The sequence below is a fragment of the Numenius arquata genome, chromosome 12 (assembly GCF_964106895.1).
Source record: "Numenius arquata chromosome 12, bNumArq3.hap1.1, whole genome shotgun sequence".
NCBI lineage: Eukaryota > Metazoa > Chordata > Aves > Charadriiformes > Scolopacidae > Numenius > Numenius arquata.
The window spans coordinates 3,490,225-3,510,022 of record NC_133587.1 but is presented as its reverse complement, the minus strand read 5'-3'; the positions used below and the strand labels follow the sequence as shown (position 1 = coordinate 3,510,022).

The 19,798-nt window shown below is 45.3% G+C and overlaps 1 protein-coding gene across 3 annotated transcripts in view; it reads left to right on the top strand.

The window, feature by feature from the left end:
• Positions 1-226: 226 nt before the first annotated feature.
• CHRNA4 (cholinergic receptor nicotinic alpha 4 subunit) overlaps positions 227-19,798 on the top strand; it is a 22,144-nt gene continuing 2,572 nt past the window's right edge. The window contains exons 1-5 of one of the 3 annotated variants that reach the window (XM_074157731.1): positions 227-287; positions 1,548-1,699; positions 5,110-5,154; positions 5,245-5,354; positions 15,451-16,831. In XM_074157731.1, coding sequence (XP_074013832.1) covers positions 227-287; positions 1,548-1,699; positions 5,110-5,154; positions 5,245-5,354; positions 15,451-16,831 — 1,749 coding nt within the window. Of the gene's footprint in view, positions 288-1,547; positions 1,700-5,109; positions 5,155-5,244; positions 5,355-15,450; positions 16,832-19,798 lie in introns of those variants that run through there. The other 2 variants (XM_074157732.1, XM_074157735.1) reach the window with 2 other exon arrangements.

The window sequence follows — 19,798 nt, the reverse complement described above, 5'->3', positions numbered from 1 at the left end:
TCCGTGTCCCAGGGAAGAGCATCCTTCCAGAAGGAAGAGCTGGAATCAGTTAGAAGGGAAAAGAAAAAACAAACAAACCATCAGCTACTATCCCTTCCCAGAGACAGGTGAGAGGGAAGAAGAGAAAGGAGTTTAGAGGAATGAAGCTGGAGGATCCAGAGACTCAGAGAGGAAAAGTTGCCCTGACAGGAGATTCTGCATACTAGAGCCTGAGCTCCGCTCCACGATGGGATTTCTCATGTCTAAAGGAAACCTCCTCCTCCTGCTGTGTGCCAGCGTCTTCCCCGGTAAGTTTGAGAAAGCTTTTCTAACCCTGCTCTACTCTTGAGCTCTTTTCACCCTTAGCCCTCTCAAAGGCATGCTGTGGAAACTGGAATTTCCCCCCACTCCTGCATCCTGCCCCATCTCTGCAGGTCCCCTAAACACCAGCCTTCCCTGAGCAATGCTTTGTTTTTATTTTCTGCTCCTTGCCTGGTTTGATGGGGAAAGGGTTAAAGCCGCGGTGGGGAAGGGGACAGGAGGGACGACACAGGCAGGGGCTCAGCATCCTGCTTTTCTTGCCTGGGTTTTTTCTTCCCTGAGTAAAGTGTGTTAATGTGTCTCCGGGCTACAGCTCCGGCTGGGGAGAGCACAGCCAGCGCTCAGCTAATGCTTCCCTTTGTATAATCCAGGGCAGCTAAAGACTAAGTAGGAGCCATATTCCAGGAGGGATGCGGGGAGAGCCCCCGGCTCCCTCTCACCCTGTCCCTGTCGGAGGATGCCTCTGCGTGCAGCCGGCACAGCAGCGCAGCTTCCCCGGCAGCCCCCTGGAAGGAGGGTGGCTTTAATTTTTAATAACCAACAGGCACCTCCGACGGTTCCTGTAGCGTACGTGCAGGGTCAGGGCTGCTCCTTGCAGCCTCCAACTTTTAAAGTCGTTATTGAGGGAAACTGTGGTCTCGTTTCCCAATTTGTTCTCTCCCCCCCTGTCCTCTTCCTCACCCGTCATTTTTGTGAAAGACCATCCATGAAGATTAATTTGAAGAGCTGAATTTCAGCCTGCTCTTTTTTTTTTTTCTTTCTCCTGATGCATTTTATGCCAGATTTTGTGTGAAAATCTGATCCAAAATCCCTATCCCCCAGCAGGAGGCTGCCTTTTCTTTTTTGCCTTGCCCTTCTAGCATCCCTCTTTCCTCCTTGCAGACTTCAGTGCTAGAAACTTGCCACAAAGTGGCCATAAAAATTAAACCGGATTCAGGAGGAATGGCCCATATAGTGTTTTTTGAATGGTTTTACTGATGCCCCCACTTTCTGCAGCCCAATCCTGCTCTGCAATGGAAATCCTACATTGGGAATTGGCCAGGGTGGGTGAACAGAGTGAGAAATACAAGGCAATACCTGGGGGTAGCGAGGAGGCAAGTCACCAGGGTGGCGTCACCCCCGCCGTGTGTCCCTAGTTGCCCATCAATGGGGTTAGCAGAGGGTCGCCTCCTGGAGAAGGCTCCAGCTATGCCGGTGCTTGGAGCCACACGCGTTTCACGCTGCTGTGCCCCACGCCTTCCCCGCAGCCCTCGGCCACGTGGAAACTCGAGCCCATGCAGAGGAGCGTCTCCTGAAGAAACTCTTCTCCGGTTATAACAAGTGGTCGCGCCCCGTTGCCAACATTTCTGATGTGGTCCTCGTCCGCTTCGGCTTGTCCATCGCCCAGCTCATCGATGTCGTAAGTGCAACCCGTTTGTGCAACAAGCAGCCAAGATTAACAGGGACGGGGCTTGGGGAGAGGCTCCTGGGGCACACAGGTTTTACTGGCTGCTCCAGGGTTGGGTTGGGAAGGCTTTGCCCTCAGCAGAGAGGAGTTATCACGCAGACAGCTCTGCTGGAATGAGGGGTGACTCATGTGAGTAGCTGGTCATCAAAGTGCATCCTTTATTCTTCATTTACTATAGGCAAAATCCCAAATTGCTTTTCAAAACCTGTGGGGCTGATCACAGCAGAGCAGCGGAGCAACTGGTAATGCCAGAGAGTCCGGGCTAAGGAGAAAAAACAAATAGCTGATTTGGAATTTGAGCCATTATTATTAACACTAATTTACACAAGCTAATAGGAACAGCGGTTTACGCATCTCTGGAAGATAGCTTGCCTGAAGAGCTTTCTGCAAATGAAAGTTTTGAGGGTTCTTATCTAATCTGGCAGATATTAACAAGATAATTGATTCCGAATGTTTGCTTAAATAGAAGATTTGTGTGAAAACTGTATATGCTGTGTACAAAACAGAGCGGTTTGCACTCCGGACTGATGTGCACTGAAATGGTATTTAAGGGAGTACTCTACCACAGTGTGTTGGGGTCAAGTGTTGAACCCAAAGGAGATCCCTGCAGGGCTGCAGATGTTAAGCATACACGCACAGAGGCTTTCTAGCTTGTGCAGATCCTGCTCCCACATGCTTCTCTCTCTTGTCCCTGGTTGCACGCAACATTCCCAGGGCAGTGTGTCTGTGCAGATGAACATCTCTTGAACAAGTATCGTCCTTGTTTTTGGAGGCTCTCTGTCACTTTTTACTGTATTTGTGTACTATATTTCTGTGTGGCAGAGTAAAGGGAGTGATAAAGGAAAGTGTAGTGCAACTTGAAGACATTACTGGTGTGGGACAACCATAACTTCACATCATTTCATATTTTGGGGTAAGACTTTTGAGATGCAGAGGAAACAGAGCCAAGGTGATGCAGGAGGTGGGCAATCAGGCATTAATTGCTGGAGAGCGGCATCTCCTCCTTCACCTGGTCTAGTGGGAGGTGTCCCTGCCCATCACAGGGGGGTTGGAACTTCATAATCTTTGAGGTCCCTTCCAACCTGAACTATTCTATGATTCCATGATTCATGCAGAAGCCATCAGCTTCCAGCTCTGTAGCACAGAAATGGTCTTCCATTCCCCTCCTCTCTCTTACGTCAGCCTGAGGGATCCAGGGCTGTTTGCAGTTGCTAATGTTGAAGTTGTATGGTTCTTATCTGAATAATTGATAAGACTAAAGATGAGACATTAGTGTCTGTGGAGGCATGAGAGACACTTTCCATTATGCAGCTGCTGAATCGTGGAAGGGTGGGATCGATACACCTGCTTCGCAGTGCTTTTCCCAGTTTACTTAAGAAGAATTAATCTTCTTAAAATCATGTCAGTGGTTAGAAGTGCAACTAGCAGGCGGTTCCATGCTGGGGCCGGTGGGTAGGGCTGGAGGAGAGCTCCCGTCCCCTCCTGGCCCGCTCTGTGTGGTTGGGGACTGCTGACACCCTCTGCCACCACCCCAGCACTGCCACTGTCTGTCCCTCTTCCAAACAGTGACGCTGTTTTGGTGCAAACCTCACTGCAATTGTTAGACCTGACATTCAGCTCCCAAAGACAAAAAGTCTGAAAGAGAAATCAGAGCTGTATTCAAACTCCAGCTCCTGCTGACAAAAGGGGGTGGGGAACAAAAATCAATGTGGAACTTGACATTCCTGCATGCCCTTACCTCACCCTGGTGTGCTAAGGGTTTCTGAGCCCAGAAAGAAGCGGTAAGAGATTGAGCATGTGTCCAGGAGCAGCCACTGAGGAACAGATTTGGGCTCCTAAGCCCATGTCTCTGCAGGATCTTGGGTGCTGCATTCACCTCAAGAAAAGAGGCCAGGCAGTGTGACACCACCATCCGCTCGGAGTCACCCACTGCCCTCTGGGCTGGCTCCATGCAGGAGAAGGCAGCCATGCAGACAGAGGCAGCAATTGGTCATTAGCACATTGCAAACCCCCTACGAGATCTACCCAAGAGATCAGAGTCACGTTCCGTTTGGGTCAGGAGGGTGGCAGATTCCTCAGGTGTAGTGATGGGCAGGAGCTTCCACCAAGGGTCTGCACCCAGCCAGGAAGGAAAATTCCAGTAAAAACCAGTAACTGCCAGACTGGGATTCCCAGTGCAGAGACTGTGGTGGAGGCCCTCAGATGTTGAATTACAAAGTGGTAGGAGAAGCAGATGCTCAAGAACTGGTCCAGGGCATGGCAGCCTCCTCCAGTGGCATTCCTGAACTCTCACCAGCAACCAGGGAAGCAGCTGCATTCTTTCCTTTCTTTGTTGCTCATTTGAATGTCTTTTGTATTCCTCCTTCTTCCATGGGCTTCTGGTCCCTAATCCCCAGAAGAGGATATCTCTGATCAGGTTTTACACTTGATGCCACAACAGCAATGAGTGGGCTGAACGAGGGGGGAGCATAGCTCTGCCATGAATCTCCTGGCTTTTAACGTTCAAAATTAATGCTGAACTGCCACAAGAGCGAGGTTAATGATGAGCAGTTTGCTTCCAAATGAGCCCTGTCAATTGAGCTGGTTTTGATGCCAGACCAAAGGAAGCGAGAAAAGAAGCAAAGACACAAATAAGCTCTGAGCTCTGTTGTGACACTTAAATCAGACCAGGACTAGGCTTTGCCCCACGTAATTCGTCTTAGTTATTTACTTAGGGGTAGTAGTTGGTAGAAAAATCCTACCAACTGCAGCATGGGTATACACCAAGCTGTCCAAAGGTTACATGTCAGTAGAGTAGCTTGGGTTTGTTCAGAAAAGCCAATCCATAGCACTCAAAGTTCATGTATTTGGTAGATAAAGAAATGCTGCTGAGATTCCTGTTTCCAGACCTATGTTCATGGGTAACGTTTCACAGTAGAAATACTAAATGCTGCCTGCAGGTGAAGCTGAGCATTGTAATCCACGCACACACATGTGAGCAAGGAAATATATATACATATATATACCAACAACCCCCTTCTTTCAGTGGTCAGGTCAAAGCCGAGTTGTGGAGTCCTTTCCTCTGCCTTTCCCTGTCGTCATAGGCTAAATCCATCAGCACCCGGAAAAATCCCAGTAAATTCAAGTCCGTCTGCTCACAAGATTGCTTAGGTGCAGGCTCAGCTGTTCCGTGGTATCAGGCAGCTGTGCCCTCTCCCATGTTACATGACAGAAACATCTGCTTTTTATTTCCAAGATGGGACTTACATTTATTGCGGAGGTGATTTGTAATTACAGAAATGAAGTACAATTAAGAGAAATTTAATGAGTTCCTTGGGCTGCTTCACCTGCTTCTGTAACCAATATCTGCTCTTGCATTTCAGGACGAGAAAAATCAAATGATGACCACGAACGTGTGGGTGAAGCAGGTGGGTGCATCAAAATATGTACTTTTCCATGTTCCTTTTCAGTTTTTTTAGTCTGAACTCTCCCAGGTTTAACTGCCTTGTTTTTGGCAGGAGTGGCATGATTACAAGCTCCGCTGGGACCCCCAAGAGTATGAAAATGTCACATCCATCCGAATCCCCTCGGAGCTCATCTGGAGACCAGACATTGTCCTCTACAACAAGTGAGTGTGGGCACTGTGGCCAGAGGGCAAAACTATCCTTGCAAATTTGCTCTGCCTATGGTGACAAGGTGCTTCTTGCAGTTGTTCCTCCTTATTTTGTTCTCTGTGGTTGAATTCCATGTAGACTCTCATAATATCTGTCCCAGACGTGCCTTAAATGACATGACAAACATTTGTCACAAGGGCTTTGTTCTCTTAATGATCCTTTCCCTGGACAGGAAGTTCTGTGTGGGATGTGAGTATTGTTTTCTCTTCACATGCCAGATACACAATTAAGCTGAATTTGAGCTTTCAGTCCTCTTCAGTCCCATTTCACCAAGGAGCTCTCTCCTAATTCATCACCATCGACTGGAAAAGCCAATTACTGAGGTTGGGCTTAATATGCTGAAACATGCCAGGCTTGCATATCTACAAATACAGGTTTCAGGTCAGCCCAATACCATTCTAGAATTATTTTTAAACAGTTATTTGTTCCTGATCCTGAATGCTTGAAATCTCTCTCTCGTATGGACGCTTCCTGGGGAGTAGGTAGTTGTTTTCTTTCTTTCCTTTGGAGCCTGTTGATATTCTTGGAAAGATTGTCCCAGTGCCAAGACTGTTTTCTCCTTAGCTTGTCACACCAGAGCTCTCCAGTCTCCTAGGAAGCAGGTTATCCCAGTCTCCTTCCACAGCACAGGCTCCAGAGAAAACACTTGCCTCAACCATCAAACAAAAACATCTTTGTATGTGGCTAACACTCAGAGAAAACACTCACAACAGAAGCCAGGCTTATTTTTAATAAACAGTTGCCTGGTTCTAGTTTGATAGGATTTTGCTTTTGTTTTCCAGAAAAAAAATGGCTGAGGGAGGAAACTGTCCAGGCGATTGTGAGCTTTGGAGACTCTGGAAATTGTTATCTTTCCCATTAGCTTGTCTCTGATCCTCAGTGGTGTGGAGTGATTGCAAACCTCTTGGAAATCACTGCACCCTCACATAGCACTTTTCAGAGATTAGACCAACGGGAATGACTAATTCATAGACACTTGCACCTTTCTGTCCTACAGGGACACACTCTGAGCATGAATATTATATTACAAGTGCCTCACACTGCAGCCAAGAAAGGTGTTCACAGCTTCCACTGGAAAAAAATGAATGTCCTTGTCCTTCTTATTGCTTAATTAATGATGAAGGTAAGGATTATTATTTTTGGAGCTTCTGGTGATTGTTGTGGTGGCCAAAGGAAAGTGCTGTGCCAAAGGAAACAGTGCTACACAAATCTCCATCGTCTATGGACCTCTGTGGTTCAAAACCATCCATTTGCTGGAGCTGCTAGTACGCAAGAGCCTACTGTATCACATCTGCTTCTGCTCCCTCGGCTCACCGTGCTCACCATGGTTGATGAGCATGGTCCATGCGATGAAGGCCCTAGCACTAAAGAAGGAGACCTTGGTCTCCCTTCGTGTACGAGAAATTTTGAGACTTCATACTGAAAGCAGCCCCCAGAGGTCAATGGGCCCCCAGACCTCTGAGCTGGGTAGCCTTTGGCTTCTGCCCCTTGCAGGTTCTGCCCCTCTGCCCTGCTGTCCTAGTTCACTGCCACTATCACTCGAGCAACTACAGGGTCTCCAGGGAGCAGCTGCCAATCTGTTGGCCACAGCAGCTCTTCCAGAATGTCATACTTACCCTCTTCTGGGTTGTGAGGCTTTCAGCCTTGTGCACCGTACAGGGAGGTGTGGCAGATTTCACTGAATTTCACTGAATTTTTTTTAGAGTTGGAAGGGACCATATAGATCATCTAGTCCAACTCCCCTGCTGAAGCAGGATTGCTTAGAGAATGCTACTCAGGACTGCATCCAGGCGGGTCTTGAAAATCTCCAGAGAAGGGGACTCTACAACCTCCCTGGGCAGCCTGTTCCAGGGCTCTGTCACCCTCACTGTGAAGAAATTCTTTCTCATATTCGAGTGGAACCTCCTATGTTCCAACTTGTGCCCGTTGCCCCTTGTCCTGTCACTGGGAACCACCGAAAAGAGTCTGGCTCCCTCCTCCTTCAACCCACCTTGAGATACTTATAGGCATTAATAAGGTCTCCCCTCAGCCTTCTCTTCTCCAGACTAAAGAGTCCCAGCTCTCTTAGTCTTTCTTCCTAAGGGAGATGCTCCAATCCCTTAATCATCTTTGTTGCCCTATGGGTAAGATGGCAAGTCTGACTGTACTGGGGACCTGCTACCATGCAGGGAGATCTGGTCCCCCAGCTACTGAAATCCAAGCTACTTCTCTCCATTTATCCACACTTACCATTAATAATCATGCATTCCGCTGTTGGTTGTCACGAGTCTATCATGCATTTTTAATTGGCTACTTTATCCATGAATTAAACATGGATGTAGGCGCCAACCACTAGCCAGTCAGTAATGGTTTTCCATTAATTCTATGTCTCTTTACTGCTATATTTGCTCGTGTTCTTTCATACAGTCTTGTGTAGACTGTTTTCTACTTTTGGATATACATCTCCCTTCTATCTAACTTCCTGTCAAATACATCTGAAGCTGCAGTCATTATCATCTTAGTTGCACTGCTCTAATGATCAGGTTTCATGGGTTTTTAGGGGTTGCAGGGCAAATGCGATGCATACGAGGCAAAACCTGTAGCATGATGGGACACCAAGGTGAGGCTTTTCTCTCTTTTTTTTTTTTTTTTGTGAGCATGGCAGCTCACAAAGTTCAAAACCAGACGGTGTTTCTCTTTGCAGGCATCTCAGCTAGAAATGTTTCAGAAAGAAAGGCTTTGGAAATACAGTAACCAGTCATGGGTGATGCGAACAAGGACTCTGTCTCTCATTGTACATATATATTACATATATATATTGTTTAGAGGGACTTTAAAGTATGTGCAAGGAACTCTGGATCCCTAAGAGCAAGAGAATTGTGTGAGGAGACCTTGGTGGAAGAGAGAGAGTGGCCACTCTGGCCTTTTGCACTGTTCAGGCTTTTTTATGTGAGTTATTTATTGCTTACCACATGCTATGGCATTTCTGTTTGGGATGGTATCCTTTGGAAAAAAGACTTTCTGGACAGGAGATTATACAAATGCCTCTTTTGTTTTCATTTTGGGGTATACATAGAAATGGTGAAATTTAAATTGATTTAAGATTTACATCTTTAAGGAAACCTAACCCCTTGTTGTGAGGTTATTCTCGTATCTAAGCTCATTATTGTCAAAAACTTCCACTTATCGACTCTAGAGGCCCAAATTAAATCAGTAAACTCAGTTGGTTTGGCCTAGAGAGTATATGTAGTTGTCAACATTCATAAGGAATCTAAAACCAAATTAATATCCTACAGGGAAATTAATATGCTGTTGAATTTTCAGGCTTGATGAGATAAGTTCCAAGACTCCGTAAATAGTTTCTACTAGATGTGACAAAACATATGTATAACAGAGGAATATGAGTTAATTGTGAAACGACAAAACCTCTTCTTCTCTGCCAAGAAGGCCAGCTGTTCCTTATCTGAGGCTGTAAAGGCTCTTCAGACACCACCAAATCATTTATAAACGAATTATCTAATCCTCTGCATTGAGTTATTTTCCCATTCATGAATGGACTTTAAGCACATTTTAGTTTTCCTTTGTATATTTAAAGTGAAAAAAAAAAACAAACCCATATTTTTTTGTCTAAGAGGGAATAAGCTCTTGGGGCTGCATTTCGATTATTTTGGGTTTTTTTGCTTATCCACCACTGTGTCGAGCCATTTGGACCTCATGCAAGATTGAAACTCCAGAGGATAAAACCCTGAAATTGCTCAAGATCGTGTCCTTGAGCCTAATGGTTGGGCAGAGAACTTGAAATGTGAGTTTCCCTGGCTAGTTTTCAACTGGATATTCATGATGACATTTTGTCTTCTCTAGCCTGATGTTTGTAAGAAGCTACTGGGAACATTCAGACTTCAAAATTTTCTTTTTTCCTGAATGTTTTCTGGTGTTAGCTGTTCCAAAAAGAAATCCCTGCCTTAGCCTCCATAGTCACAAAAAAAAAAAAGAAGGAAAAAAAAAAAAAGAATAAGAGACAAGATCATACACAGAGGGAATTCAAATACAAATTTCTGTAATTAGGAGCAGGAAACATCTTGAGGAATTCACCCAGTGGTAATATGGACACAAAGGATTACTGGGCTGGGTTAGGAGATCATCTGGCAGGCGGCTTTTGAAAATCATGAGAAAGCAAAGAGTTCTTTTGAACTATACTATAGTGGTTTGTTCTTTTGAACTATACCATGATGTTTGCAACCGCTGATACCTATGGAGTAACTCTGGTTTCCTGACTCATCCCAAAGCTCTTTGGAGGAGAAATACCAAAATATGCCCTGCTCTAACCTTTAAAATATTGGAAACATTCTTGACATTTTTCTTCTTGTGTGAGTGTGTACTTGCGCAGATCGTGTCATTTTTGCACCAGATTGTACTTATTATAGGTCCATAATCACTACTTCACACTTAAGCTTTCCTGATTCTTCTGGGAGTTTAAATGACTGTTTCTGGAGAGGAATTATATCTTTAAATGCCTTTGAAGTTTGCTGCCAAACTCTATCCAATAATACAGGAATTGATAGAAATCTGTAAGAGGGATCGGTCTCATGGGCTGTTGCTGTGTTAGCATCCAAAGACTTCTCCTTGGCTGGAGCTTTGCCTACAAAATGCTGATGAGGATGCTTGGCAAAGGGAAGAGTCAAAGGAAAATGCACAAATTTAGCACTGTTATGTCCTCCTGAGAAAATTGTGCTTATTTCATCAGTGTAACACAGCCATTTCTGAGACAGATTCCTGTTTTACTGAGGAATGATCAAAATTTCAGTTACCAATGATTTCTAAACATCTGAAGCAAGCAAAAGCTGGGATGGGACCTACAGAAGTGCACATCAGTGCACAGACACCTCCATCTGTGTACCCAAGATGTACACTGACACATCTGCTGTGTACACAAGTTGCCAAGACCTTGGAGGTATTTAAAACCCAACTGGACAAGGTTCTGAATGTCTTGTAGCTGCCCCTGCTTTGAGAAGGGAGTTTGAACTAGATCATCTCCAGATGTCCCTTCCAACCTGTGAATCTGTAGTTACCATTTTTGCTAGCGCAAAACAATTCTTAAATGAAATATTCTCTAATGTGCCTTTGGAGAGTATTTTAATTTGAATAGTACAGAAGCAGCTCTTTATTGTCTACCAGAAAGGTGCAGGGTATATTCTTCAAAGGAGTCTTGAAACTCCAATTTGTCTTGGTTACTACTGTTCAATGAAAAATGCTTTAAATGAGGACATTCTAGCTATATCCATATATGTATATAGCTAATTTTCAGGCTTTAAAAGCGCTTTTTGGATTTAAAGTGTATCATCAGGAATTAAAATAAATGTGTGCCTCATTTACATGCATTCTGAAAACATTTCATTTAGTGAGATGGTGTATCTCCCAACTGCAGGGAAAATAGAAACTGGCGAGAAAAAAAAAAAAAAAAGATTCTCCATCAGCAGAGCTTTTTAATGAAATATGGTTGAAGGCTGCCAGTAAAACAATGCCATTCTTGAACCCTTAGAAACTTAGAAGATTTTGGAAGAGCAGCCTTTATTCTCAAAATGAGGAATCAAAGGCTGCAGAACACAGCAGCGCTATTTCCGCTAGCAAAGGAATAAGCAACTGTCTTCTCTCTTTATTGGTGTGTATTGTAGTATTTGACATGAAAATGTAAGAGCTCCAGTACTTTATTACTGACGGATTTTTAGAGCTGTCAGGTCAGAGTAATCAGGAGAGCCTGACTATCTTGATTCTCAAGTTCTTGTTGTGATGTTTACCTTGCACTTGCTACTTCTTCCAAATGGTTTTTAATGACAACTGTCCCAACATGGTGATCTAGACTGAACGAGATGAAAATGTGCTACCACTATAAAGGAACGACTGCAGATTTTCTGTCCCACTATATCAGATCTCCTACCTTCCGTTCTAAGGAAATATTCACATTATACAGTCAGGGCTATTGGCACAACTTGGCCAGGAATGGGTCTTCCCACAGCAGAGCTTTCCACAAGAAAACAGGTTTCCCCCAATCTCTTAACTGCAGACTTAATTTGCAGTCAGTTGTCTGAACTTGACCCCTTGGAGGAGACTGGAGAAAGGCTTTGGAAGACCATTGCAGCCAGGTGACCTTATTTGCTCCCTCCCTCATGTCAGGAGGAGCAGAACGAAAACCTTACCCAGGATGAAGGCATCTTTAGGTTCACCCCGCATGGGCAGGATGCCAGCAAGCGTAGCTTCCAACCCAGTAAGCATACGCTTGAAGGTCCAGTGTGGGTGGTAAGCTTGGGGAAGAAGGCAAAAATATATGTACGCAGGGAGGGTTAAGACGACTGCGAACACTATCTTTGCACGATAGAGCTGGCTTGGATACAGTCGATGTACAACAGCATCACTAATGCACCCTGCTTAAAATTCTCAGGTATCTCTACATTGAACTGCAATGAGAAGTTCAAACGTGCCCAGTAAAGTCAGGAATTACTCCAGAGCCCTGTTAGGTTGATGAGGGAGATGCAGGAGGTGTTTTACGGCTCCTCAGAGCCATTAGCTGACTCTCAAATGCAAGAAGAAATTCTGCTCTTGGTTTCACTCCTGCCATGGCACTCCAGGCAAAATCCAGCTTGGAAGGCAGTACCAGTGTTATTTGTAATAATGCGTGAGCTGAAGAGGACCCGGGATGAGGCTGGCTTTGCTAGGCAAGCAATTAAAATATATCTTCCTCATCAAAGAAGCAGATCAATTATGGAAATAATTGACACATGAGATCTGCAGCATCACACTGGTTACATCTAGAAGAGAAGCTGTCTGGTTGGTCACGCAGAGACTGCGAAATTGCCAGACGACATTTCTGGGAATGCAACATAATTACGTGAATTATTATTGTTCCTGGATGAATTTTTAGCAAGAGTTTCATGCCCTTTTCCAGCAGTTTTCAAAAGGAAAAACACACACGTCTGTTATTTACCCAGCCGCTCACACACTGCTCTACCTAAGAAGGGAAACACTAGTGGCTGCTCATTATCCCTTTGCTGTAATATAAGTCCAATTATAAACATATTGTTCCATTAATGAACGATTTAATCATGCCTCAGAGATCTCATTAAATGCAGAACTGGATTCCAAATTCCTATGGAGATTTAGAAAGAAAACCACCGAGAACTGCAAAGACTGGACTGTCACTTGCTGTGAATGTTCCATGTCTCAATCCAGCTTTACAGTGCGTGCAAAGCCCAGGAGAAAAAGAGAAAAAAAAAAAAAAAAAAGATGGTTTTTGATCCAAAGGAAGCAGTCCTGGAGTGTAAATTAGATCTAAGAAAGAAGAGGTAAGAAAGGAGTTGGGTGCACGGTGCAATGGCATTGCTTGGTTTTATTTGCACTGGAGTAAAACACAGTGGTGGTTTTACCGTGATCTCCTTTGAGACAGCACTCTGGGCTTGTACATATTTTTAGCTTTCCCTTCTTAAAAAAAAAAAGGACATTTTAAAGCTTTAGAAAAAAGTCCAGTTCAGAGGCCAAAAAGCACTGGGTTCTTTTGTGTTCTTTTGTTTTTCCAAAATCTGCCACAAAGAGCAAAGGCTTTCTGTTATAGAAACAAAGAAGGATGTTGTAAACATCCACCACAAACAATAATTCTGAGCTTATTTTTCCCAATAATTCAACCAACCTGGAAAATTGTCTCAAAAGACAACCTGGGCTGTGATCCTGGTGTTGTAGGGCATGTACCATCTCTGCCCAGATATCGTGATGGCCAAGACAACTCACCGATGGCCTGATCCTGCCACTGTTTCCCAAAACGAGCAATACTACACCGGTCTCACTGGAAGCCAGTTTGGTCATGGACTAATGAGGATGCTTCACAGGGCAAGAGAAAATATCAGAAAACCTTTTTTTTTCTCCTTTTGCATATTAATTAGTGGATGCTCTCCTCAAGAAATAAATTTAAGGAAGTTCTTCTGCTTTCTACAGCTTGAGGGCTCCTGCCAGACAGTCCCCGTGTTGTTTATCTTGCTGCTGGTGAGGAAGAGGAGAGTTGTGACCCCCGTACCTCCCATACGGCTGCTGTCAGGGCACATCTGAGCGCTGGAACAGCAGCACGGGGCCAAGGGACTTTGTTGGGAAAGCGGCTGCAGGCTGGATCTGCTCCAGCCGTGAGGGCTGGGCAGCAGCAGAGACCTTTCTATCTGTACCAGCCTGAATAATTCATCTCAAGTTTTTAGCGGAAGCTCTCCCTCCCTTGCTCAGCTTCCCCTTTTGTTTAGCAGCGTTGCCGTTTGCCACTCGGCATCACACAACAGGCTTCTTTCTCTGTGTCCCCAAGCTCTGCAGCAGCTCAAGCCGGGTGTGTAAAACGGTCCCCAATTCCCTCCCTGCTTTTCGGATGCTCTTTTCTCTGTTCCTGCAGCTAGACTTGAGGGCATTGCTCTACAAACAGATTCCACCTGCTTTTTTTTTCCAGTTGGAATTTCAACCTTGCAGACGTTTTGCTCGGGATGAAAAGAAATTGCAGCTCGACCCAAAGCTCAAACCTCATTTTAAGGCTACTTGAACCAAGGTGTTTGATCCAGGATGTGACTTTCCAAGGATACCAAAATCCTCTGTCTGCAAGTGGAAATCAAGAGAGAAAGAAGGTTTGAAGTTTCAGCTGGTCCTTGCACAAAGAGGCTGCAGATGTAGGGGCTTGGCTTATTTTCAGGTGAAGGTGTAATTTTGTGATTCAGACACCCAGCCTCCATCACGATGATTATTCGAACAAGGAGATGTCACTTGTACAGCTCTGAATGCTTCAATTCTTCTCTTTGTGTAGGCTAACACAGGCTGCGGATCCCGCAGTCACTGCCTGGAGGAAGGACGTTGCTGTAGAGAAGGTACCTGTGGACTTGGCCCCAGACGTGGAGTTTGTTACCATCCCCCCATGCCCTCCTCACTGAGAGCAGGGGAGGGACAGGGCATGAAATAGCCATGCAGGGCGTTAATTACCTTCTCTGCTAATTGAATCTATTAATGAGCTAATTTATTTCTTTAGCCTCCACACACCTTAAAGTACAGTAGCAGAGCCGTGGGCGTGAGGAAAGAGTGGAGCAGTGGCTGGTGATGCTGGGGCAGGTGGAGGACAGGGCTGTCTCCAGGGCTGGAGATCCCATCCCCAGGGTTCCTCAGTCTCCCCCCTTTCTCCAAACTGTTGCAGATCGAGTATGGCATTCTCCAGTGGCTTTTCTTCCCCCAAATCCCCAGTGTGCCTGCCTCTCCTGTTGCCTTTTTTCATCTCCTTCACTTGGATCCCAGTCCCTACGATGAGCTGGAAGCAGATGGTGTCATGGGTTCACAGCAAAATGCTGCTGGAAAACAATGCCCTTTTCCCTCATTGCCTGGCTGAGAAAAGCAGGTCCAAACAAAAAAAAAATATGCTCTTTAAGCAATAGCTTTTCACTCCGGAAAATGGTTTTCTGCTACAAAATCTTGGGTTGTTATCTATTTATCTTATACCAGCAGACAGACCCCAAGCGAGAGTCCCTGTAAGAAGACGCTGTAAAAGTGTAAAAAAGTAAAAAGACAGTAAAAGACAGGTCTATTCCTGACTGGGAAATCATGAGATTAACTTTCATTATTCCTATTAATAGGATGTTCTTGCTGTTTTTCATGTAAAAGACCGAATGATTACCCAACACTGTTTCATTTATAGCAGCTGTCACAATTCATCCTGCAGAGCCCACAGCCACACTACCTGATAGTGGTTCCTCCCATCTTTCTAAAGCAAACTCAACCCTTTCCAGGGCATTTATGGGACAGCTTCGAGGGAAATTTGTGTACATTTAACTCAAGGACCTGACTTATGCAAGGTGAGGGCTGACATTTTCATGCAAATTCAGTGTTTGTACAAGCCAACAGAGTAAAAAAACCACTGGACAGAGTGGATGGATCTGGCGTTAGCACATGATGTACGTCTTCCATCTCCCAGGTACATTTTTGGAAGCCAGGCAGTAAATATCCTATTTCTTTAACAGAGTAGAGAAATCTCAGAAAAGCCTTAGTCTTTTCTTATCTTCTGTCTCTCCCCAGTGCTGATGGTGACTTTGCAGTCACCCACCTGACCAAGGCCCACCTCTTCTATGATGGGAGAATTAAATGGATGCCACCTGCTATCTATAAAAGCTCCTGCAGCATTGATGTTACCTTCTTCCCCTTCGACCAGCAAAACTGCACAATGAAGTTTGGCTCCTGGACCTATGACAAAGCCAAGATAGACTTGGTGAGCATGCACAGTCATGTGGACCAGCTGGACTACTGGGAGAGCGGGGAATGGGTCATCATCAATGCTGTGGGCAATTACAACAGCAAGAAATACGAGTGCTGCACAGAGATCTACCCCGATATAACTTATTCCTTCATTATCCGGAGGCTGCCACTATTCTACACAATCAATCTGATCATCCCCTGCCTGCTGATCTCCTGCCTGACTGTCCTGGTCTTCTACCTGCCCTCCGAGTGTGGGGAGAAGATAACCTTGTGCATCTCCGTGCTGCTGTCCCTCACCGTGTTCCTGCTGCTCATCACAGAGATTATCCCATCTACCTCCTTAGTCATCCCCCTGATTGGAGAGTATCTTCTCTTCACCATGATATTTGTTACCTTGTCTATCATCATCACCGTCTTCGTGCTCAACGTGCACCATCGTTCCCCACGTACCCACACGATGCCTGACTGGGTGAGGAGGGTCTTCCTTGACATTGTCCCACGCCTCCTCTTCATGAAACGTCCCTCCACAGTGAAAGACAATTGCAAGAAGCTCATTGAATCCATGCACAAAGTAACCAACACACCAAGGCTTTGGTCTGAAACTGACATGGAGCCCAACTTCACTACCTCATCTTCCCCCAGCCCCCAGAGTAATGAGCCATCACCCACATCTTCCTTCTGTGCCCACCTCGAGGAGCCAGCCAAGCCTCAGCCTATCTGCAAGTCCCCTTCTGGGCAGTACTCTGTGCTGCAGCCAGAGCCTGTACAGGTGACCTGTGCCTCTCCACAACCCTCACGCCACCCCCTGAGCGACACCCAGACCACCTCCATCTCAAAAGGCAGATCACTAAGTGTGCAGCAGATGTACAGCCCTAATAAGGCAGAGGAAGGAAGCATCCGCTGTAGGTCCCGGAGCATCCAGTATTGCTACCTGCAAGAGGACTCTTCCCAGACCAATGGCCAATCCACTGGCTCTCCAGCATCCCAGCGGTGCCACCTAAATGAAGAGCAGCCCCAGCACAAGCCCCCTCAGTGCAAGTGTAAATGCAAAAAGAACGAGGCAGCTGGAACACCAGCCCAAGGAAGCAAGACTCACAGCGCCAAAGAGCAACATCTGCTGTTGATGTCCCCAGCCCTGAAGCTGGCAGTGGAAGGGGTTCACTACATCGCAGACCACCTGCGAGCAGAAGATGCGGATTTCTCAGTAAGTATGCTAACTTAGCCTGCTCTCCTTGGGTAAGTAAAAAATTCTCTGCTAAGGAAGCCCTACTAAACCTGGGGGCTATACGGAGCGTATACTTGCTGATGGAGACTCGGCCATACCTGATATTGTGGCTTTTGAGCACATCAGCCACTACAGGCACAGCTGGAGAATTTGTCCTTGAGGTCTTGGCAGGCAGCACAACCAGACCATGCTCAGGGCAGCTCTAGAGCAACAGGATTCTCCAGCAGAAAACAGGAGTAAAGTTGTTTTTAGGTAGGAAGGAAGCAGCTAAGATAGTGAGAGAGACCCAAAAAGCAGTCATCTGGTGGGAACATAGCAGACTTATTCTTTACAGAGAAGCCTCTGACAGACAGGGAATTCACACTCTCTGTTTTCTATTAAGCATTGACTCTGGCTACTGAGCCTGGGAAAGCAAATTCCTGAAATAGGTTGTGGACGTGGGAAGCGCATAGCAGCATGGGGACATGGCAGGGTATGTTTAGCTCTGTGTGATGCGATTCCTCATTAGTGGACTTCCACTGGAGCGGTTGGCTCTGTGCAGGAAGGTGGGTGGACAGACAAGTTTCACACTTACTCTGAAGGGGTAAATACGGCTACAAATAGAGAAGGAAAGTAAAGGCTGAAAGAATTTCTTTTAATGGAGATGGTGATGCACATACAAATGCCACATCCTTTCACACCTCTTATAGCTCTTCCCCTGCAATACTACGGATACAGAGTGCCAGCTAATTATGGGCATAATGAAGGAAGTGACAAGATAACCTGAAGTTAGTATTCTTGCTAAAAAAAAAGTCTTATCTTGCTTTTCCTAGAGGGATCCTTCAACAAAAGGTACTTTTTCAGCAGTGCTTACAGTTTTGTTTCTGGAGATTTAGAGTCAATGTAAGTCATAGTGCTTTTAGGCAAGACTTCCTGGGCATGAAGAGTGTCTTTATATTTGCATTTTTCACAGTACTGAGCACTTAGCAGCAGCAACAAAAGATTAAGTGCTACTGTCCATTTATATACTCTTTGGTACCGTAGTTTGAGAGGCCTCTGTTCTTTAATGTATTTCACTTCACAACATCCCTTTGAGGAAGTAGCTGTTTATTCCTCTTGTTGAAGAGTGACAGCCAAAATACAGGGATGAGGTGACCTGTTCAAGGTCACGGAACAAATCTGTGGCAGAGATAGGCTGTGAATCCCAGTCTTCATTCCTTGACAGCCCAGCACTCTTTGCCAGGCTAAAGCACTTCACAAGCACATTAGGACTGCGGGAATTAAACTCCCCTCTCTCCTTCAGGTGAAAATCATGAGTAAACCCATGCAAGTCAGTTGATTTTAACTCACTTGGTTCCCCCACGGTGCAAATGAAAGAATATTACACCAATAATACTTCCCATTTCAACTGATTCTCCTTCTGCTAAGCTTGTTGATATCATCAAGAACTGAGTCGATGAATGTCTTGTGTTCTTTCATTTTAATCCATGATTGCAACTTTCTTTAAAATGAGAACACTCTTCAGAAGCCACAAATTTTCTTCTTATACCTTCCACTACTCTTCCCTCTTGAAATTATTATCCCGAGGAGAAAGCTATTTACAGCACTAAACATCAAAAGCAGAAGAAAAAAAGCAGTTTTGAGGGCTTTGACCAGACCCTCCTGCCAGTGCACCCTGCGAGCAAAGGTACCGGGAAAACATCCAGCAATGGGAGCAGAGAAGGGTCACCCCCAGGGCCACCGATGCACCAGGCTCCCCGGGAAGAGCCTGCGAACCTGCCCGCAGTGCTCTGCTCTTTCGCACCAGCTGTGGTTGGTGCCGTAGGAAGAGGTTGAGTTTTCAGATTTGAGGGAATAGTTGCTGACTCCGGTCTGAGGCTGTACGATTTTCTCTGGCTGGATCCAAGTCAAGTCAAGTGGGAAAGCACACTTTTTTCTCCAGGTGGCAATGACAATGAAGAAGGAAATACGGTCTTCTGGGACTGTAACGAGCAGAACTGATCTAATAAAATGAGAATTTATTGGGGAAAAAAATCAGTACTCAGAAATTTGCTTTCATCTTCAAATCAAATTGTGGCATTTCTTCATGGAAGTCTTCAATAAATCTATCAGCAGGCACCTCTGATGCTGCTGCAGGCCCCGAGACACAGTGTGCTGTCTCTTGGGTAGTATTTTCAGAGACATGCACCTTCCCAGAATGAGAACAGAGCTTCTTTTGAAGTTCTTTCTTTTTTTTTTTTCCTAAAGCACCATTGCCACGGGGGCAATGCTTCTAAATTAAAAGTAAATAGCTCATTTAATTAAGTGCTTCAGCGAAGAGAAAATGGGAAATGCAAGGGCAGTTGTGTGTTACAAAAAGATACCTGCAAACAATACAAGCACAATTGTACACTGGGGAAAATGCAAGACCGAATTGTCCCAGCATATGATAGAAATGCCATTAGAAATTAATTACCGACTGAGAAGCAAAACAAGTTGCGTGTCACACATGAGCCAAAATAACCAGACACTAACAGCACCATCAGGAAAGCCTTGTTGTCCTCATGCCTGCGTGCACCTCCAAACCACTCTAATATGAAGACTTTGAAGACAGCTTAAAATAAAATGGGAGAGAATGTAGCTGAGGGGGAGGAAACATGCGATAATCTCACTGGTTTATTTTTAACAAAGTACAATAAAACCACTCGGGACTGCTCTAATCTGTGTTGCAGGCTCTGGGTCCCGGCAATCAGGTGTCACTAAGGCACCTCAACCCTTCACTCAAATCCTGGGGGAGGATGCTCTGCTCCCACTGCTCAGACCTGCACGGAGATGGACCAGGGAAAATCTGCAGGTCTCCTCATTTTTGGGGAATTTTGGGGTGGGGGAGTCAGCTGGTTCCTGCCCCTGATCCGTTCCCAAAAATAGTTTTGAGTGAGCTTCTTAAAAACTAATCAAAATACAGCTCAGGAGTTGGGGTGGCAGATG